This window comes from Cynocephalus volans, chromosome 17 (assembly GCF_027409185.1).
Source record: "Cynocephalus volans isolate mCynVol1 chromosome 17, mCynVol1.pri, whole genome shotgun sequence".
Taxonomy (NCBI): Eukaryota; Metazoa; Chordata; class Mammalia; order Dermoptera; family Cynocephalidae; genus Cynocephalus; species Cynocephalus volans.
In genome coordinates, this window is record NC_084476.1 from 20,899,772 (window position 1) to 20,923,235 (window position 23,464).

A 23,464-nucleotide genomic window follows, 5' to 3' on the forward strand; every position below is an offset into this window, starting at 1 on the left:
ACTGTCTAATGTGGCAGCTACCAGCCACATGTGGCTATTTAAATTAAACTAATTAAAATTAAATGAATTTAAAAATTCTGTTCCTCAGTCACACTAGTCACATTTCCAGTGCTCCATAGTCACAGTTGGCTAATGGCTACCATATTGGACAGTACAGATATAGAATGTGCAATTTGTGGTAATGGGTATACAGCCAGTATGAATCCGGCCCCCACATCACGGGCACAAGGGGTGAGAATCAACTTTGTATCTCATGAATATTCATAACCAATATAAAAAGAAGAAAGAGAGAAAGAAAGAAAAGAACATTTCCACTATTGCAGAAAGTTTCATTAGACCGTGCTTCTCTAAGGAATATTCTGTTATAATGAATTAACTTCTCTCCTATGCAACTAGAATGGTACTAGTTATGTACCAGCGTTGGGTGAATTGAGAAAACAGTTACTCAAATTATTTTTTGTGTGTTCTGAGATCTGGAAGAGAAACCTTGGTTGAGAAAAGCTATAACACTTTTGGCTTACAGATCAGAAAACTGAGGCCAAAAAGGCAGAGGGAATGGGTGAGGTTACAAAGACTTTATACCCAGGACTCTTGGTTTCCAGTCCCAGTACTCTTCTCAATATACCATAGCAATTGTTCAGATAACTGAAACCATCCAGTCAACACATGTTTGCAAGACAGATAAAAATAAAGGAGTTAGAAAAACCAGGGGTGGCCTTGAATTATTTATTCAGTTGCCCATATGTGAGGACACAGGCTGTGGGAGGATCTGAATCTGTTTTTTTAAGGGAAACCCTTGTATTCTCTTAGACCACAGATGTGAGAACAGAAGGAGAACATGAGGATGGCCAGGGGCGAGAGGTTGGCATTGATGGATGTAGTGGAAAACACCAGAGGCTTTGCAGGGAAAGGGAATTTTCAAGTAGCTAAGCCGCTCTAAAAAACACTGCATGTAATGGGAGCTAATATTTCTTGAACCTAGAATGCATGTGCTTGGCAGGTCACAAATATAACCTTGTTAAAATCAACACAAAACCAGGTGAAGTGGGCATGACAAGCACCTTTTCTTGGAAGAAGACTCAGAAGATCAGAGAGGTGAGATGGCTTGCTCACAGTCCCATCGACTGGGAGTGACAAAGCTAGCAGAAAACGGACAGCCTGACATCGAAGCCTGAACCCTCTGTACTAAGCCAATTTGCATAAGCATAAACTCCATGTGCACAGAAGAGTGGCATACCTAAAATGTAGTTCCATTTCTTTCCAACAATTTATTGACCTAGTGGTTTGACTTCCTTTAGCCATAGGCTATGGTCTACGTAGCTGTTAACCCTAATTAGACACGTTTCGAAAATGTCGGTTTTAATTTAACGTATGATAACTCTGTTATGAAATCTTAGACTGCACAGAATTGCTATTGTAAGAGCCTCAAGTACCAAGTGACTATTGGTTATTAAAAACATATTGATTGAAGCTGAAGGCACTATGTAATAGAGATATATCTCATTACACAACAATTAACCCTCCAATAGGTTCCAACAATCAGATGGTATTTATTTAATGGACAATAACTGCTTTATGAAATACAAATTGAATACATACACAGGAAGCTTCATTTACAAAACTTCAATTTTTAAGTGGAATCCAGGCCAAGGCTTGACCAAAAGTCTGATATTTCTCATTGCCACAGAAAAAATAAATAAATCTACAGGCTGCTAGAAAGCCTGTTCTGAAGTGTCACATGAGGTTTTCCAAACCCAGCTCTGAGCTCCCAGTGAGGGTGGCTGGAGCAGGAGAAGGGAAGTTTCTACAGAAAGTCTAGGGAATATATTTCCTTCCCCTGTGATCACTTCTGCTCAGCTGCCAAAGGAAGGTTCTAGATTGAGAGAATGATGTAATGTGGAAAATTAGAGCTCAGAATTTTATGTGGTACCATGATCTGCTTTTGGGGATGTTTTCAAACTTCAAAAAAAATTTCATTTATTTACTTTTAAAATTTTATTTTTAATTGATATTTATGAGGTAAAATACGATGTTTTAAAATGTTTATGATGCGAAATGATTAAATCAGGCTAATTAACATATAGTCACCTCTCATATTTTTTTGTAATGGTTAAAAACATTTAAAATCTACTTTTAGCAACTTTGAAATATACAGTGCATTATTGTTTATTATAGTCACCATTCAGTGCAATAGGCCACTAAAGGCTAGTTCTCCTGTCTTACTGAAACTGTGGGCCCTTTCGTGAACATCTGCTTTTTCCCCAACCACCCCCTCTCCCAGCCTCTGGTAGCCATCATTCTATTCTCTGCTTCTAGGAGTTCAAATTTTTTCGAACTTTTTTAGATTCTACATATAAGTGAGATCATGTGGTATTTGTCTTTCTGTGCCTGGCTTATTTCATTTAGTATAATGTCCTCCAGATTCATCCATATTGTTCACAAATGACAGAATTCTCCTCCCCCCCCCCTTTTTAAGGCTGAATAGTATTTCATTGTGTATACAAGAGTACTTCAAAAGGTTCATGGGAAAAGTCATATGATCTTTTAATTAGATTTTTTCCATGGTCTTTTTGAAGTTCCCTTGTACATACCTTTTTTTTTATCCATTCATTTAATAATAGACACCTAGGTTTCATATCTTAGCTATTGTGAATAATACTGCAGTGAACATGGGAGTGCAGATATGTCTTTGGCATACTGATTTCAATTCCTTTGGATATATTCCCAGAAGTGGTATTGCTGGATCATATGGTAATTCTATTTTTAATTTACTAAGGAACCACCATACTGTTTTCCATAACGAGTGTATTAATTTACATTCCCACTAACAGTGCTCAAGGGTCCCCTTTACTCCAAACCCTCACCAACACTTGTTATCATTAGCATTTTGATAACTGCCATTCTAACAAGTGTGAGGTAATATTTCATTGTGGTTTTAATTTGCATTTCCCTGATAATTAGTGATGGTTGGACATTTTTTCATATATTTGGGGGCTATTTATATGTCTTTAATGGAGAAGTGTCTATTCAGTTTCTTTTCCTTTTTACACACACAGACACAGACTTGTAAATGCGAGCTTCCTGCCATCTCTTTGTGGCTCTTTTAGGGGGAGATGTGACAGGTCCTTCATAACTCTAGTTTTAGAACAACTTTATGAAAGTACATGGGAGTCTGAGACAGGACACTGCCAAATGTGAGTCACAGCTCAGCCCCCACCACTTTCTATGGGCTCTTGGTCGGATCTCTCAGCACCTTTCAGCTCGAAATCTTTCTTTATCTGGCAAATGAGGAAGAGAATCCCTTTCTTATAGGGTTACTGGAAAGATTAAATGAGGGTCTGTATATAAAGCATTTAGTGCAGAATCCATCACATAGTGAGCCCTTGATAAGCAGCAGCAGACACAATAAGTAATGACAATTAATTATAAGCATGGATATTATTTTCACCATCATCAATGCTATATCACTGTTACTGGATGACACATCTCCAAAAAGAGGTGGGAGTGGGGGTAATATATTAATCTTCCCTGAAGTACAGCAAACTTCCAAAATAGACGTAAACATCTTGGTCTGTTTCCATGACACCTTTAAATCTGGTTCCCTTAAAGCTTGAGCCCCTCAGGGAATCTCCATGCTAAAAGGTACCACAAGAGACCATTTGGTCAGGTCTCCACCTTCAGTTCAGTGCAGCATCATGAGACCCATTTTTCAGGGTAGAAGAATAAGACTCAGAGAGGAAAAGTGACTTGCTCAAGGTCATATAGCTAATTAGTGACAGACAGGGGAAGAGAACTGAGGTATCTTTGTGCCTCAGTTTATCATTGCCTGGTCTTCTAAAAATTCTACCTTCAGTTCTACAAGTAAACACTAGGAACATTAAAGATTGTGATTATATATTATATATGTATACATGAATACACACATACACACACACGCACACACATATATATATATATATATAACATGCATATACAAGGTTACTTTAAATAGTTCATGGAAAAATAGAATTGAAAAGTAATATGAATCTTTCCATGAACTTTTTGAAATGCCCTAGTGTGTGTGTGTGTGTGTGTGTGTGTGTGTGTATGTGTGTGTACATATATATGTGTGTATATACACATATATACAAACTAGGGTTCTCTCTCTCTCTCTCTCTTTCTCTCTCTCTATATATATATACTTTCACATATAAAATGAATTGTATATAATATAATATGAAGGTTTTTGCCCATTAACCAGAGGAAATTTCACTCCTGTGCTCATAGAGACGAGAGCAGTACCTCCTTCCTAGAAGAGGTTCTAGCAATAGATGTTTCCAAGTTTCTAATAATAAAGTAAATCTAAACATTTGTTCACCTAAAAATATGTATTATTACCTATTCATTTCTATTAGCAATCATTCATTATTTGTTCCCTGATCCAAAACATCCCAGGCGCCCCTATGTAGAAGTCACCGTGCTAGGTGGTGAGGGTACCTGTTGAACAAGAACAAGGACGAGGAACACAGCAAAATTGCTCTCCAGGCTGCTTCCCTTCCGAGTTTCCCTCTTCTTGGCAGGACAGAGACAGGGATCAACACCTCGCAGCACACACTCACCTTTCAAAGAAGTGGCCATCGATGGGTGGGAACCACTCCAGTGTCACAGAATCTGTCGTGTGGCCCACTACCTGGGGGGCCAGGGCGACAGGCGCCGGTTTCCTGGAGGGCTGCCAGCTCTGGTACACCAGGTCCAGGTAGCAGTGCATTCTGGCGACTTGATTGGGTGTGAAGGAGTCGGTACAGTCATCATCTGCAAGCAGGCAGAGGGAGAGATGAGCACCAGGCTGCACGGGCAGCTGGAGAGCCAGCACCCCAGCCCTCCCCTGCCAGCTCAGGGCTGGCCTCTTCCAGTGCTCAAGAGTTAATGGTCTGTGAACAAATTAGTGCAGCCATCACTTCTGGAGACAGGTGAGAGGAAACAGGAGGAAGGGGAGGGGTGGACGGAACTAAAAAAAACTGCCTGAGTATGGGGCAAGAGCAGCCTATGGGGACTGGGCAACACAAGTGGCTTTCCATGGGCCCCAAATCCACTGGCCACTAAGTCGACAATTCCCTTCCTCCCCCCATACCTCACCACTCATCCAGAGTCTCATTCATTCATCCACTCATTCATTAATTCCATTATTCACGGATGCAGTGATATCGCCCTTCAAACAAATCTTCTGATTTGAAGCCTTGTCTACTGCTTATTCTCTGCTCTGTGCCAAGAGGTGTGGAAAGAGGATATGTACAAAGTTCTTGCCCTTGAGAAGCTACTCGTCTACCTATGGAGTCAAGGCCAGTGCACCGTATGTGTCAAAGTTGTCAGAAGGCTGCTATAGTCTGTGATGCTGACCACCGATGAATGGAAACAGCACATGCGGAAAAAGGGTGAACCAGGAAGACTTTCGAAGAAGGAGGCACTTGAGGTCCATCAGATTACTTGGCTGAGACTGGGAAAGAAAGTGTAGGATCACAGGAGAGGGAGCTGCATGACCACAGAGGCATAGTGTCCTATGCAGAGGACACAGGGCAGACCTAGGAGCACTCCAAGCTAGTGTGCTTGCTGGGAATATGAGCAATCACATCTCCCACACAGTACTGTCGTTGGGACATTTATTGCAAGCTTAGCATGAGCCAGGCATGATGCACTATGTTTAAACACATTTAGCCCTTTCCTTCCACTATTTCTGAAGTACATACTATTATTTTCTCCATCTTACATAGCAAAAAACTGAGAATGAGAGAGAGCAAACCACTTTTCCAGGGTCTCAGAGCTAGGGAAAGATCTGGGATTTGAACCCAGGCAGTCCTGACTCTAAGGCCATGCTTCTGATCAATATGAGAACTTTTTTCTGAGCATAAATGAGACCTTGCATGAACAACGTATTCTGCATGTGGCTGATAAATGAGTTGAGCCTGAGTCTGAGAGGGCTTGAAACACAATCTCTCAGGTATCTTTAGATCTGATAACCTTCCGTCCTACTCTATCTTTTCCAGGGCATGAACTGAGGGCGGTGACCCAAGACCTGGCCCCCAGGGAAGAAACTTGCCTCCTGTTTCTCCCTCCAACAGTTTTATCCAGCTGCCCCAGAGGCAGAACAAGGCACTGTTTTGGCTTGGTTTCCGAAAACACCACCTCCCAGAGGTGTCCACCTGGTCAGGGTTTCTGCAGCTGGGCCCCAGACGGAGGAGCACGGGGCTTGCCAGATCTTAAAATAAACTCGCTACTGGGAATCCTGCAGCACAAACTCGCTTCTCCTTATCAAACAAACAGAAAATAAGTTTGGGCAGGTGCTGGGCAGTTGGAAATGACCTTGAAAATCCAGCTTAGGGAAGCGATGGGGGTACAGGGAGGTTAGACACAGAAGCTGCCTCGGATCCCCTTAGTGATTTTTGACAGTGTCCTTTGCAGCATCCTAGGGAAGTCTCTAATACTTTTGAAGGAAGCAGAAGAGCCTGACATCCCATAGCAAGCACTGCATAAGAATGACTAATCAAGTAAAGCTCTCTCAATCCCAGATGCCACCATGTAACTCCTGAATATGAATTACCCTATGGTTCCTCATTGCCTGGGGTCCAAACACCTCACAGTCTGAGAATGGCCAGATCACTGGGTAGTTTTTTCTTTGTTGCTATAAGCTTTGAACTTCTTTCTGAAAGCCTTGGGAAAGCCACTGCACAGGTTTGATGCAGGAGCAGGGCATGATGGCTAAGGAAGGAAGTATGGCTATATAGTTAGATTAGTGCACAAAAGATCTGGAGTCAAATGGGTAAGAGATTTCATGTCCCTAGTGCCTCAGTTTCCCAGTCTGTGAAGTGTAGACAATGATGAAAACAAGAGCATCCATCTCAGAACTCAGCTGAAGTGAAGGGTCATCAAGCACAAGATAAATGCTTAATAAATGCTCACCTGCTCATGATTGGAAACAGTGTGTGCATGTGCGTGCGTGCGTGTGTGTGTGTACACATGTGCATGCTTGTGTGTGAGTTCTGGAAAACTTAAGGAAGGAAAAAAACCCAGAATGTAAAATATGCATTCTCTTTGATCTAGCAGTACTGCATTTATGATTTCAATAGATAAATGCTCTTGGACAGACATGGGGATAATACATGTACAAGGATGTTTCTTGAAGCATCATTTATAATAGTAAAAATAGTTGAAATAACACATCTGTTCATTAACAGGGAAATGGCTGTGTACTCTCAGGCACAGGCATAGGATAGAATACTAATCAGGCATTACTAAAACATGAAGTAACTTTAAGACTCAGTTCCCTCATGTATAAATTGAGGACATTTAAATAAACTCTAGCCCATAGAGCTGTTGTGAGGATTCAATGAATTGAGGCACATAAAGCATTTCTAAACACAAGTGAGGATGAAAAACAGCAGTTTTTCCCTCTATAAACTTCTGATTTATTTGCTTTCTTTCCCAAAGAAGTGTATTTTTCTTTTATAACTTAAAAATTAATCATTCCCATATTTGTCAATAAAATAGTTTAAAAAATGAATAGGTGAGAGAAATTAGGGAAAAGGGAATGTATTTGAATGTTAAAGCTGAAGTTGGAAAAATATATGACCCAGGATACATTACTTGGAGACTTAGCTGCTATCAGAATCTTGGGTGAGGTACCAAAGGGTTTCCGTTTATCACAGATGCTCTGTCTCCACTAGCTAATATCTAGAGTCAGCCCCACTTGGCTTCCTGCCCCCAAATGCCTCCCCTCTCCATGTCTGCAGCCACTTCACCCTGGCTTCCAGGACCAGCCAGCTCATCTTGTTTCTCCACCCCCATCTTGCCCCTAAGCAGAAAGACTCTGGAGACTTCAATACTTGGGGAGCCTGTGCCAGTCCCCATAGTGTTGATTCGGTGTCCTAGACTTGCTAACAGAGCTTTGTTCTCAAGAACAAATTTCCATCTGTAGCTAGAAGTTTCAGGGCATGGATTGGGTGCTTCAGCCCTCTGTAGGACACTGAGCAAAATGCTGAACCCTGACAGCCTCATTGTCACCCCATTTAAGGTGAAAAATAATGACGTTACCTGCCTCATAAAGCTGAGGAGAGCGTATAACAAGCTAGCCTGTGTCTAGTGCAAGGATAACTGAGTTGCCTATTGTAAAAGTCTGTCTTTTTGTTGTCTTTTAAAATAATGGTAAGGATAATAATTGTCATAATAATAAGTGATTATGAGTTATAGTTATTCACTGTAGAACCTCTGAAATAGGCCAAAAATATTACAAAAAATCACTCTAAACCTATTATCTAGAGATATAATTAATATTTAGCGTATATGTATATGTATGTGTATGTGTGATGGATGTGAATATTTACAGTAAATTTCTGTAATTCTCATCAACACACACACACACAGGTCTTACACTATACATAGGGCTCTGAGACCTTTGTCTCATTAAATAATTAACAGATAATCCTACTAATTAGCATCTATTGAGCACTAATTGTGATAACAAAGACAATTGTAAGTAGCTGTATGATCACACCTACTGTCAGGCAAGGTAAGTATAGTTATCCTCCATAGTATTGACAAAGTAATTTAGGCTCAGAGAGTAGAAGAAACTAGCTCAGGCTCAAAGGCTGGGACATGGAGAATTTGAGTTTGGTCCCCTCACTCCGAACTTCACTCTCTAAGGCACTATGTAACTGTTTCTGTTCGTGCCCCCTCATTTATCTCTACGTCATATTCGGCAGCCACACAATGTTCTATCATATGAATGCCTTGTGATTTATTTCAGCAGTTCATTATCTTTGGGCTCATAAGTTGTTTTTAATTGTTTACATGTGTGAACATTTTTCTTCTATGCCTGGCATTTAGTAAATGCTTAATCAATACTTGGAGAATGAACGTTGCTAAGACATTCTTATGGCTAAATATTTAAACACATCAATTGATTTGCTTCTGATATATTTCTTAGAGATGGGATTACAGGGTCAAAGCAGGTGTGACTATTAAAAGGCCCTGACACACTGAGAGATACTAACAAGACACTTGCTCCTGTGGAGTGGAGAAAGCCTGATATTCTGCAGGCTTGAAAAGGCCTCCACTGGAGGGTCCTCGAAGAGTAGTAGACTCTATGGCCTACTATCTTCAGGAAGTGGAGTAGGGGTTGCCACCCATCTATCTGCCAAGGGCCTATCCAATGGCTCAACATAACCATACTTCCCCAGTACTTTGTCCAGCTGCTAAACTATGTTTGTCTCCATCATCTGGTGACTGCTTGATCTGAGCACTTGGGATCCTCTTAATCTTCCCCAGGATTGGAAAGTGAAGGAGATAACATTGGTTAATACCACTGGCTCTGCGGTAGGAAAGACTTGGGTTTATGTCTCACCTTAGCCTTGTTACATCAGTGGGATCCTGAGCAAGTTACTTAAGCTCCTCAACCACACTGTCTGCATCTGTAAAATGGGCTTAATAATAATAGCACTTACCTCCTTGGGTTATTTTGAGGATTCAATGAGATAAACCTATGAAGAGTTTCATGCAGTGTCCGGCATATCATAGGTACACAAAAATTATTGTAGGTCTACACTGATCAATACGGTAGCCACCAGCCACATGTAGCTATTTAAATTTTAATTAATTAAAATTATTGAAGACTAATAATCCAGGTCTTCAGTCTCACCAGTTGTATTTTGAGCTTTGAATAGCCACAGATGGCTAGTGGCTACCACACTAGACAGCACAGACACAGCCCACGTCTACCTTTGAAGAAAGTTCTGCTGGACAATGCTGCACTTGACTCTTTACCCAGCTAGTGACATGCTTGAGGAATAAGCACCCAGGAAGGAAAAGCCACTGGGGGAAGCTGACCCGGCAATGTGTCTGCTCTCTTGTTTGATGGAGGGAGCCCCTTTGCCTCACTCTCCCTAGCCCTGAGAACCCAATCCTGTTCTGCATTTTGAATTTCATCCAGCTGCTTTTGTCACCTCATCTATCAGAGATCCTAAGGAAAACAAACATTTCAAAGCTCGTGGTTGCTTTAAATATGCTTTTGTGGGTGTAAGTTTGTTATCGTAGCTCAGTGAATTAGTTCTGCCGTTAATGGGTCACTGAGCTGAGGGGTTCCTTTAAAAAAACAACAGTAAATCAATCACCCTTTAGATCTGTACAGAGGGGAGCAAAAAAAAAAAAGATTTAGTTTACGGGGGTCTGGTAGCTAGTGGCAGCTCCTAGGCCCCTAAGAGGCCGGCAAACTTCCAAACTCATGTTATTGTTTATTTTCCATGTGCGTTGAGCTGGCCAAGGAAAGGTGCTACAGAAATGGAACGTAAGCAAGGCTGTGTGAAGGGACAGGGCGCCGGATGTGGGGTGTCAGCGTGGCTGGGAATGGGAGCCCAGTGGGAATCTGCTTTTGAGGAAATACCAAGCACCCTGCCCATTTTTTAGAGACCCAAACCTAAAGATTCTTTAAAGTACCAGCAAGGGGTTATTGACCCTTCAAAGTAGGGCTTCCCCAGTTTGAGCAGAGATGGAGGTAGAAAGCCTCATCCATGCAGCCACCAGGGGCATTGCTGTGGAACAGAGTGCAAAAACCACCCAGGTTGCTCGATTTGCACACTCAGCCATCAGCTACATCTCTTTTGAAGAAAAGCATAGGATTAGAAGAGAAAAAGTACTTCGATGCAGATGTATGAACTAAGAAAAATGACTTCAGTGAGCCTCAGTATTATCATCTGTGAAATGGGGATAGTTCCTACCTCATAGATTGGTTGTGAGAATTAAATGAGATGGAGCACATTGAAGTCCTTTACAGACATAAATTGTTACATGGGTGGAAGTATTGTTATTGATAAGAATCAATTTCGTACACCTTTTATGAGAGTTTATTTTCTTCTCTTGTTCCCTCGTTCTCTTCTTCCTCCCCACCTTTCCTTATTTTCTTCCTTCCTAACAAACATTTGTTAAGCACCAGGCCCTGTGGTAGGTCCTGGGGATACAATGATACATTAGATGCAACCTCTGCCTTCACAGAATTTGCTTGTTCTAGTGGGAAAAAGACACTTAAATTGAGTATTACAATAGTATTTGATGCTGGGCTACCATGTGAAATTGTGATGAATTGTGTCTTACACAGGACTCTTGACTGAAGGGGACAGGGGAGAGGGCTGTGATTGCCCTGAGGAAGAGGTGTCTTGTTCTAATTTACCACAGGTGCTAAAAAGGCTCTAAAATGTGCTAAAAGTGGTCTTGAATCTTGTGCTAAAAGGAAGTGCAGGGCATCCTAGAACCCAGAGAATGAGCCCTTAACATGGGTACTCATGGTATATAAAAGGGCTATGATAAGTTATATGCAGTTAGGGAAAAAGTCATACCCAATCTCATGAAATGATTTTGTATTTGCAAAACCAAAAGCATCCTTTTTGCTTTTGCAAAAAACAGCAAGGGAGGGTGTGGGAGTTTTATGTTTAACTAAGAGTTAAATAAAAAAGGTTCAACAACCACCAGCTTAGAAAAATACAGATGCAAAACTAGGAGGGAACTTGGAGATCAAGTCCAAAGATTTCATTTTCTGGAGAAAAGTGAGATCAGGACAGGAGATGACCCAAAGGCATTATGTGGCCAAGTGGCAGAGCAAGGCCTTCTACCTGGGTTTCCTGGCTTTTGGTCCTGGTCATCTTCCTAAAGTGTGTCTTTCTGAGAAGCTTTCATATGCAATATCTTCCTTGAACCCCTGAGGTGCTCATGGAAAAAAATATTATTCCAATTGTTTGGAATGAAAAATCTCTCAGTTTTTTAAAAGGTAAGCAGCTCATGTAAGGCTACCCTGAGCCAGGACGGGAGCCCATGCCTGACCTCCAGCCCTGTGCACTCTGCAAAGTGTAGGGCCCTACCTGCATAACTCATGAAGTTGTTGTAAGGAGTGTTGAAGAAGCTATGAAAACCACAAGTGTCATTCCCTGGCCCCGGGTCGCCGCAGAACTTGTGTTTGGGGGCTGGGTTGGTGTCATTGCAGAGGTCTCCGGTCTCAAAGGAGGGCTCTGTCTCCATGCAGGGGTCACTGCAGGACTGGATTTCTGAGATGCCTCGGAAGATGTGATAGAGGCCCAGGCTGTGCCCGATCTCATGGATCATGGTGTGGGTGTGCCCAGGAAGACCGTAGAAAGATGGGTTCAAGACAATGCCACCTACAAGGGAAAACCAGAGCGTTAGGCAAGTTGGGCACTCTGCTTCCTTGTGTAAAAACCTCCAAATCTATCCAAAGGAAAAGTAGTACTGTCCAAAATAACCACAGGCTTCTCTACCATACGACTCCACTTCCCTGAGAGCTGTTACAACTCAGGACATAAATCACAGGTTATCTGATTGGGAAGGAGTCTCAAAAGTCATTTTGTGCAATCCCTTCATTTTTCAGATGAAAACCTCAGTGCCTGAAGAAGTGAAGCAACTTACCCAAGCTGATTTCAAATGATAGCTATTTCTCGATATCCATGGGGGTTGCAAGACCCCTCTGGATATCAAAATCCACAGATACTCAAGTCCCTGACATAAAATGGCATAGTATTTGCATATAACCTACACACATTCCCTTGTATACTTTGTATCATCTCTATATTACTTATACTACCTAATACAATGTAAATGCTATGTAAATAGTTGTTATGCTGTATTGCTTTAAATTTTGTATTATATTTCATTTTTGTATTGGTATATTTTAAAAAAAAATTTCCTGAATATTTTTGATCCACAGTTGGTTGATTTACAGATGTGGAAACTTCAGATACAGAGGGCTGACTATATTTAAAAAGAGAGGTATGCTTAGTATTCCGGACCCCTGATTTGGGGGCTGGTAAATTTGGGCTTAAAAAATAAAGCATTCCCTAGGTTACAAACATTCTACATGCTCTTGTCTAAATAGTGCCCTCAGGCTCAAACACCTTGGTTCCAGTTCTCATTTTGCCTTCCCTCACTCTGTGACACTGAGCAGGTTAATTACCATCCCTGACTCCCTTTTCTTCATCTCTGACACTCGAGTAGCATGAACACTCTTGAAGGTCAGCACTGTCTGTGTTCCTCTTTATAAAAATGATCATACTGGCCAATGTTTCCCAAGGATGTATTATGACACCTCAGGCTCTGTGCTGAGCATTTCACGTGCGTAATTTCACTTAATCATCTCACAAGTCAATGAGAGAGGCTCTGATTCAGAGAGAGGTGAAGTAAATGGCCCATGATCAAGAGTACATGTGGAGATGGAATTTGAACCCGAAATTCTTGGGTTCCAAAGCCAGGGCTCTTAATCTGTGTTCTACTGCTAATGCCTATTACAGGACCTGGAATATAGCATCTCATTAAATGCATGTTGAATATTTGCTGAATGGTGACTCACCTAAAAAGGTCTCTGAGGTTTAACTAATAAGGTGTAAGTCGCTAGAATAGCACCTGACATATATCAAATGCTTCATTGCTGTCTAACTACTTGAGAATTAGCGGCATAAGTATCACCAGGGAACTTACTAGAAATGCAGAATCTCAGACCCCACCCCAGAACTACACAATTCCAATTTGTATTTTAACAATAGCCCCAGACGACTTGTCTGTACGTTCTAGTTGGAGAAGCAATGATCTGCACCACAAGTTCCAGAAGATTGGGCATTGCTTAGAATGCCCATTGCTTAGATCTCAGAAGAATTCAGTGGATGGTATTTGTTCCATGTTAATTTTAGGTATTGGAAAGATATGTAAAGGTCAACAGAGACATAGTCAAAATCCAAACATGTTTAAGGGAAGGTTAAAATTCAGGTCTGAGAACCCTACAAGTAGTGACTCTAAGTGTGGAGCAGCATCCTATAAAAGAATGGTGAGGACCTAGGGCCTTGTTGATTTGAACTGGCAAGCCCAGAGCAGGCGTGGGGCAAGTTTTATCTCAGACCGAACTGCAGGGATGGTGAGCTGGCTCAGTCATGGGGCTCACAGTCTATTAATTCTGAATTGCTCAAAGCCTTCCAACACAAAGACAAAGATATATGACAGTGTGTGGGTGTGGGTGCGTGCGCGTGCACGTGCACGTGGGTGTGAGAAGGGGCAGGCAGAGGCAGGGAGGAAGAGAAATTGAGACAGGAAATCTTAATTATTTTCTGTCAATCATAATGTGAAACATAATCCCCTTCCCACCCAAGGCTTTTTCCGGGGATCATGGTGTAACAGCAGGAGAAAAGGGTAAAAAAATATGGTTCTAATAAATCGCATTTGATCGGGGCTACTGCAGAGGAATTGCTCATGATCAGCTAGCTTCTCTCAGGATGGGGAGATGGTGGCCTGGAGGCTGGCGGGGTTAGCCTGACATGAGTAGCAGTCCTCTTGTTGCCTCACAATGGCCTTGAGATCTTGGGAAACTGACATCTAAAACAAGCAGCTACACTAGTGCCAATGATTCTCTGTCTCTTCGTGAAGCTTCAACACTAAGGCAGCAGAGGGGCAGGACCATTCCAGGGATGAAGACTTAATGTCCATGGTGGTTCTGTTTGTTTCAACTCATGCCTTCCCAACTCACCCCTCTCCATAGTGACAACACTGGGCCCGAGTCTAGTTTCACTACTTCTCTTAAAAGGTGAAATAGCTTGAGCCTGACATCATCCTGAAATACTATAACATGCCATAGATTTATAGCCTTCCAGATTCCTGGCCCTTGGCCAGTCTCTGAAATTCATGGAATTATCAGGAGTATTTTTCTCTAACTTTAGAAGCCTGCTATTCAACCCTTCTCAGTCTCTGATCTTGGCTCTTTCAGTTGCTTTCTCAATAGGACAGGATTTCAAAGCGGAGAAGAGTCCTTGGGGACCATCTGGTCTAACCTGCTTATTTAAAATATGATAAAATTGAGACCTAAGGAAGGAAAGAGACTTACCTAAGGAAGGAAAGAGACTTGCCTAAGGCCATGCTGCTAAGTCATTGCTCAGAACAATCGTGTGTTTTGGCTCTGATCTAACATGATTCCCATATATGATACTAAGCATGTGATATAAACTGATTGTCTTCAAGTTTGCCTAAGGTGCACACTCTTTTCTGCCCAATCCCTGTCTATCTGTATCTGTCTGTCTATTCACCCATCCATCATCTATCTCAGAGTTCCCCAGCCTCAGCACTATTAACATTTTGGGCACCGTAATTCTTTGTTGTGAACACCATAGGGTGTTTAGCAGCATCTCTGGTTTCTACCCACTAGATGCCAGTAGCATTCCCCCATTTCTAATAACCAAAATTGCCAAATGTCTCCTTGGAAATAGAATTCCCCCAGTTAAGAACAACTAGATATTTAGCTTTGTATCTACCTCTATTTACACACACACACACACACACACACACACACACACACACACACACTGGTTTTGTTCTCTTAAAAAAAGTAACTGAGAAATGAGAGCAGTCTGAAGAGAAATAAGCCTATATATTGATTCAGCACAACTTCCATCATTGGAAGTTTCAGAATCTCTCATCTCCACAACTGCATAGGTTTAGAGCAGCTACTGGATTCTGGGTAATGTGATAGGCCCCAGGATACATCCAGAACTGTTACTATGCTGAGCCTTAACATTCTCAGATGAAAGGTTCACTGAGTCATCAGTATTCATTGTTAAAAATAATGGAAACATTCTACCAAGGGGAAAATGGTTAAATAAAGTGTAGTGCCCTCACTCAATGGAATACTATATGGCTATTAAAAATCTCATCTTTAGAGAGGTGGAAATAACCCAGAGGGATGCTTTTCACTTGTGATTTTAAGGAGAAAAAAGTTGAATGGGAGGTAATCGCATGACTTCTTAAACACTGAAAAATATAGATAGCATAATATCAAGTGAAAAAAGAACACAAAATTGCATCTATGCTACAATTTCAAATATGTACAAGTAAAAAATCCATGGAAAAGAGGATTAACCCCCACCCCCAAATTAAAGAACTACAATGTTTGTCTACAGGGTCTGGTACAGAAACCATTGCCATTTCTGACTTTTGGGGATTGGTTTGTATACGCTCATGTCTGGTTTATGGATATGCATAATTTAAATGTAAGAAGAGCTCCTTGAGTGATGTTGGTGGGTGGAACACGGAGGAACAAGGATTTCTTACAGACTCACTTTCTCTTGCCTTTTTGGTGTTTTTCAAGCCAACCCATGACTGTCTGTGCCAGTACAATGTGGTTACCACTCTGAGAAGATACTGCATGAAGTAGGAGATGGGGTATAATGAGAAAACAACCAATAGATAGAGCTGGAAACTTGAATTCCAGTTGTGGCTCTGCCACTGACTTGAGTGTGTGATCTTGGATAAGCCCCATTCCCTCTCTCGGTCTCAGTTTGTCCATTGGTAAAACATCATTCATAATGTTGTACTATTTCCTTCAGAGCATTGCTTGGTGGTCAAAATGAGACAAGGAATGCTCAGGAGTTTTGTAAATTAAAAAGTGATAAATAAATGGTTTGTTCACCATCACCACTATCACCGTCACCATGATCATGATAATGGTCATATTACTATACTACTAAATTTATTAATGTCCTACTCCAGTTTCCTCCTGAGGAAGTTTCTAGGACTCACCTAAGTGCATCAGGGCCTCCTTGTCCCATGGCCAAGTTGCTACTCCTGCCAATTCCTCCTCTGAGGAATTTGCAAAGAAAATATTGAGGTGTGTTGATCCATCCAATCTAAGAATGTTCTTCAGCTCATTAACATCCAAGTAGGCTCTGAAACAAAAAAAGAACCTTGGGTGTTATCGTGTCCAAGAAAGATACTATTTAAATAGCAGGCACTCTCCAAATAATTTAAGAGGTACTGTGTGCCAGGTAATTTGCTGAGCACTTTATAAACATCACCTAATGGAATTCCCCCAATAATACTATAAGTAAGATAATCCCATTTTACAGATAAAAAAATTAAGTCCTTGTGAGTTTAAGCGACTAATTAAGGTAAGTAGGCTTATAAACAGCCAAATTCACTTTCACACCTAGATTTGTCGATAATCAACATTTGTACCCCTGAGGACTCTGCTATAATGACTGAAGACAGAGCCACATAATGGGAGCATAGATCAAGAACAGAGACCGTGGAGACGTAACGTGTGTTCTAGTCTTGGCTTCTTCCCTCCTTCACTCATTCTCTATGGACCTTGGACCACTTATCTGGCAAATACAGAGCCGCACTAGACCTGCTGTGCATCTCTACATCGACCCCGCAAGAAGGCATTGTTCTGTTTTCAAGATGAGTAACATGTCAAAATGTTATTAAATAGGTTGCCCAAAGTGATAGAAATGGTGTTCAAGGCCAAAAGTGCATAACTTAGAAACCTATCCTCTTTTTATCGAGACATCACGCTGCCTACCATAGATTATTCTGCATTGTGTAAGCTTTATTTCTTTACTTGTAAAGTAGACTAGAGAGGGATACTGTATTTGGGGTTGCTGCCATTGCAGACTGACATATCTGGAAAGTGAATTAACTCCTCACTGTATAATCATCAGCTCTTTAATACATGGGGCAGACATGTGCTGGAGAGAGAGAAAAATGGTCTTCATAAAGATACTACAGGCATATCCTAGGTGCTGAAGAAATAAGAAAACCTCCCTTGGGGAGTGTGACTCTCTCATCAGAACAGAAACACTAAATATGACGGGCCACTATATGCCTTGGCTCAGCCACTGGCATATTATTCGGTGGCTCCTTTTCTACATAGAGAGAGGCATCTTGCTCCCCTCTATGCTTCTTTCAGCCCCCATTTGTCTGCCATTATATATTTTAGGGATCCTTGTGAGCTGCTGATGATCATTCATGAGTAATGTTGGAAATGAATCAATGGATAAAAACAAAATAAATAATCAAGCAGGCAGCTTGATGTAGTAGATAAGATAAAATCAATGAATGATTATTTTTCATCTTTGTTGGGCCCTTCTATGTGCCCAACTTTGCATGGATTATCTTCTTTAATCTTTTTAATAACACAGAGGTAGGTAGCATCATCATCCCCGTATTCCAGAGGAAGAAGCAAAGGCTTAGAGAGCCCCACAACTTGCTAAGATCATGCATCTAGTTGGAAGTGTTTTCCATTTCCCCTTACGCCGACTCTTCCTGGGGGGTTCTCATAGGACCCAGCCAGTAGCACACGCTATGGTGCCCCCTTCTCTCTCCCTCTTGGAGTAATAGAAAAGCCCCCCACATAAGAAAGAGCAGAGTTCAAGCTCCCAGCATGACCTACAAGCCCCTGCCCACCTTTTGGACTCATCTCTCTCTCCTCCCTCTCTTGTCTGCTCTGCCATCACAGAAAGGAAAGAGGAAGGAGAACACCAGCATTTATTAAGCACTTGCTGCATGCCAGCCCCTGCGCTAGGTACACACGTTGTGTCATCTCTGTTCAGTATTTGAAGCAATGCAGCAGAGTGGGTGAGATGGCTCGTGCTCTAGCTAGAGTCCCAGGTGCGAATCCAGCTCTGCCACTTGATGTTTGGGTCACCCTGGGCAATTTATCAAATGTCTTGTGCCCCAGTTTCTTTATATACAGACTGAGGGTAATAACAGTACCTACCCCAGAGAATTGTTCAGAGGACCAGGGAAGTGAATAAGGAAGTGGAAAGGACGTAGAATAATGCCTGACATGTAGAAAAACCTCAGCACATCTTTAGCTATTCCTGTCATTTATCCCTATCCTAGAGATGAAGGCAAAGGGGTTCAGACACTACACAACAACTAGTGACAAAGTCAAGTACAAATCTCAACATGCCCAACTCTTTCCACGACCTCACCCTCATTTCCAAGCTTACTAGAACCCACGGAGAAAAGGAAAACTAAGCGTGGGGAGAGAATCAAATACAGAGGGGCCGAGATTTTCCTGGATCCTCCCTTTCCACATTATTTGTTATTTTCTAATTGATTTGTCCATGTCTATCAAGTGCTCTCTCAGGCAGGGAATACAAATGTTATTTAAAAAGGCCACCTCTGACTCATCGCTCTGGGATGAGAAAGTTTCATCATGGAGTGGGATGGGAGAGATGTTTTAATTGGTTGTTTATTCAGTGATAATTGCAAAAGCCAATCTTTTCAAGGGGTGGTATTCATCCCAGCCTAAAACAGAGATGTGGGATGTTGGAGTCCCTCCCTGGCTTGTGTGTGGGCTTTGTTCATACTTTAGGAAGTGTCCATTTCCCAAAGGAGGGAAAATCCATGCAGCTTGCCCAGCCCCTGGCCCCACCGGCCTCCCTCCTCCCATCTCTCTTGGCAGGGAGATAGGGGGGACCCAAAGGGGAAAAAAAAAACAAAAAACAAAAAACAGCTCTGTGGCTAAAACTTTTCTTTCTACTGCCCACCAACACAGAGCCAAGCTGGGTGTCTCCCAATTGTAACAGGAGGAAAATTTTGAGGACGGGGGTCCATGTTGGTATTTACCTTAATCCCCCTATCTCTTAAAGATGGTGTTTTCTTCCCCTTTTGTCAATGGATGGAAGAGAAAGCAGAGAGAGTCTAATTTAGGAAGAATATTAGAGTCCAGGGATATTGAAGATGAGAGAAGGAAAAGGACTTGCTTAGGGTCCCTTGACTTTCCATTTTGCCACTGTGGGGAAGGCTGGCCCTGTGTATATATTATAAATTGGTCAAATTTACTGTATTTAAAAATATCATTACCCACCCCATAGAAAAATCAATCCAAATCGAAGACTCTGTATGTTTATTCATTCCCGTACCAGTACTATTAAGAGTTGGACAGACAGACCTCTATCCATGGGTGAGTCGCTTTATGTCTCTGAGTCTCAGTTAGCTCGTGGGGATGTAGGAGGATTAAATGAGACAGCTCAGTACAGTCTCGTACATGCCCAGAAAATGCAAGTTCGCTTTCAAATTCTGGCCTCCTATTTTATCCTGCTGGGAAAGAACCTAAACTCACAGTCTGCCTCCATGTGGCATTCACAGACTTGGCTTTCAGTGTGTCTTCCCTGTTATCCAACCTGCTTCTTCCTCCTACAATCTCCATAGCTCAGTTCTCACGGTTTCCTTATCCTGAGAATTCTGTGTACTTACTCCCTAATTATGCCCATTCCCTAAGAATGCCCATTAGCTTCCCTCCTCTGACTCACAACCTCTCTTCTTGAATCTTAGTCTTTTAAAATCTCATCCTCCCTGCAAGTCCAGCTTCCATGTGAAGCACTCCCTGTACCCTCCCCACATCACCCTTATCTGCAAAATGGGGGATGACAACCACCCCTCAGGGGCCTGGGAAGGACAAGAGGAAATGCTGGCACATAGAAGGCACTCATTGATTAGCATAGCCTACTTTTATTGCATTATTGTTTGTACAATGGTAGTTACTAGCAACACCAAAATCATCATCATCACCTCTAACTGAAAATGAGTCCTCCCTCCTTTGTGCTCCCTACTTTTAATTCCACTACTGCTTTGCCCTGCTTTGGGTTATATTTACTGTGTGAGTACCAGTTTTCTTCAACAGGTTATGAGCTTCAAGCAGTTGGGACCAAGTATTTACCATCTCTGTGTCTCTTAAAAGTTTCCTTCAAGAGACAGAGCTACCACTGATGGGTAGCTATTGAGCATCTCTCTTTCAGATTGCATAACTTCAAAACCGGATGAGCAAGCCCAGTGCTCAGGGAAGTGACGTGACTTGCCCAAGGTCACACCTTGAAAAAGGGGAATAGAAGGGCCTCAGAAAGAAACTTTATGCTCCGGGCTGTGTATATGTGACCTGTGAAAGGTGGCACTTTTGTACCAGTTAGTGAAGTCAACTCCCCCTTCAGGTGAAAGAGATTCCTGCAAGGGGCATAGCTTAGAGAGCCAACTTTGGGAGGAAGGGCAACCCCCAATCTCTCCCTCAAATGGACCTCCTGTGTAGAACCTGAACTGCCTGAATATCTGACCTTTTCTCACTATAATCTGTTGCCTGCTCTGCAGCTCAGGGTCCTCATCTGTTCAGTGAGTATCTAAACTAGATCAGTATTTTTCAGATCACAGTATAGAGAAGGCTAAATCCACAGGAAGTAGATGAATATTTAAAGAAAGAGGGTTTCTGAGTCAAAGGGGTTTAGGACATGCTCTGTTAAGAAAGGTTAAATCCATTACAAGCCTTAAATATGCCAATTGAGAGAAAGGCAGACAGTGCATGAAGTGTTCCCAAACATATTTGATCATACACCCCATTCCTCCCCCTCACCTTTGCCAAAAATCAGATAACAACACAATGGACAAAGTTTGGGAAATGTTGAGCTAAAATGGAATATCCCTCCTAATTTAGATCTTCTTTCCCAAGCTCCCTCTCAAGAGCAGTGTGTCAGCGTCTCTTTTCTTCCTGCACAACCCATGCACCTGGATCCCACAGTGGAGGTTGCGGGTCCCCTGGAATGTCTGTTTCAGGGGGCCCAGCCCCAAGAGCCAAGGCGCCCAGACTTTACCCCTTTGCCAGAACTGCATTTCAAAGCCATGAGTGCAGTTCTGGAGGGAGATCAAAGCTCTCTCAACTCAACTGTCATTAGAAAATTTTCTTTATGCATCTCACTCGCTGGTGAGTGCCAACAATATATTTTCTAAATGCACTGGCCTGAGATGGTACAACTCTGTAATGATCTGAATGAGAGAGTTGTCAGGGCTTGTTTTATTGAAAGAGAAGCAAAAGGATCCACATCCAAAATGCAAAACAACAACAACAACAAATCCCTTAAGTAAAATCATGGGAAAAAGTGTGGGAAGGCTTGAGATTTTTCAACTCTAGAAACATAACACAATGGCTTTCCCATTTTAATGGCTGACAGTAAGCCAAGGTTAAGATTGATGACTCTCAGGTTCTATTCCTGCTCAAAGCAGGTCACCCTTCACCTGACTTCCTTGATGGAGAAGTGACAGCTGAGGATACCTTTGGGAAATGTCATGCCAGTGTCTTGCTCCTTGGGCTCTTGGTGCAGGCTGGTCACAGAGATGGTTCTGGACATGTTTGGATGCATTCAACTTGAGGAGTGTTTGTCTGAGCTAAACAGTGGGTGAGACTGGGCCACTTTTAAGCTCAAGGCTGGTAATAGCTCTCTAAGGTTAAAGAAAATGGCAGCAGATGGCTATTTTCAGAGAGAGACAGATTGGGGTTTGAATCCTCCCTCTTCCACTAAGTGGCCCTGTGACCTTGGACAAGTGACTCAGTCTCTCTGGATATCAGTTTCCTCATCTCTAAAGTGAGAATTATGAAATTTAACCTAAAAAGGGGGATATAAAAGTTCAGAAAGGTAATACATAAGAAAGTGCCTTGAAAAGTATCCAATTCATGAAAAGACGTCAAGATGCAGAATTCTCTGTTAGCCTCGCTCAAGGAGCTTGAAGAAACTGGCTTTAGCTCTCAATACCTGTTGGGTCTCCCTTCCATGAACCCTGATTTCCATCACTGGACCAATGCATTTGTCTTTCTCAGAGAAGTCACCTTATTTCTCCATCTCATAGAGCAAGTCCTGTAACATTGCCCATTTCCAAATTCTGATCGCAGTTTGTCATTCTCAAGGAGGTTCTGAACACACTAGACCATTTGAAAATGATTATCAAATATAAAGATCAAAGCCACTCAAAGCAAGTCATTAAAGCAAGATAAACCTCAGAATGTTTATTGCATCCATATCCTTGCTCCAAATAACAAGCTTTCTCCAAGATGTGACCAGTCTAAAACCTGAATTTTGCACTTTATCCAAAGAGCCCTAACAATCTGGACTTTATTCTCCTGCATAGTTTCATCACCAGAAATGCTTAAATCTGCCTCTCTTGTCTGTAAAAGGAGACACAGGGAAAAAAAAATGCTTGGAAAGTTTATTACATTCTTGGAATCCTAAGTGATTGGTTTCCAAAATAACAGCTTTTGTATGGAATCTTGACACATAGAAAAGAAAAATGTAACAGCACCAAAGACAAATTGAAAAAATGATCATTTATTAAATAAATCATTGTTTCATTACCTCCTTTTTTTCTTCCCTCCCTGACTGCCTTACTAGCTGCCAACATTCTGTCCTTTTGTCCTTCAAAATTTTATTCCTCCCCACATAGCACCCATTCATTCTTTTCTGCTTTCATTCACCAACATTTATTGTTCTATAACATACCATGCTTCAAGTTAGAAAGTGGGCATTCAAATATAAAAGAAAAATCAATTGTCTTTACCAAAGTATTAGAAGTTTTAAAATGGAAGTGAGACAAGTAAATGGATGATTACAACATAATGTGATAATACTAACACCTACCATTTGGGGGAGTCTATGGCATACTGGCATTGATGAAGTACATTTTAATATTATCTCTTTGAAGCTTTACAAAAACCGTAAGTATTAAGTGTGACTATCCCCAATTTGTAGGTGAAGAAATCAGGGCTCAGCAAGATGATCCATTTTTCCGTGGTCCCTCCACTCATAGGTGTCAGAGGTGGGACACCTATTCTGTTGGATATTACAGATCATTAGTCTCTTAC

At 41.7% G+C, this 23,464-nt stretch overlaps 1 protein-coding gene across 1 annotated transcript in view; it reads right to left on the reverse strand.

The window, feature by feature from the left end:
* Positions 1–23,464, reverse strand: part of PAPPA (pappalysin 1) — a 230,094-nt gene that overhangs the window by 160,507 nt on the left and 46,123 nt on the right. Inside the window, exons 3-5 of the mRNA XM_063082520.1 lie at positions 16,579–16,724; positions 11,877–12,170; positions 4,599–4,791 (exon numbers count right to left, since the gene is read on the reverse strand). Of these exons, the coding sequence (XP_062938590.1) occupies positions 4,599–4,791; positions 11,877–12,170; positions 16,579–16,724 (633 nt within the window). The remainder of the gene's footprint in view (positions 1–4,598; positions 4,792–11,876; positions 12,171–16,578; positions 16,725–23,464) is intronic.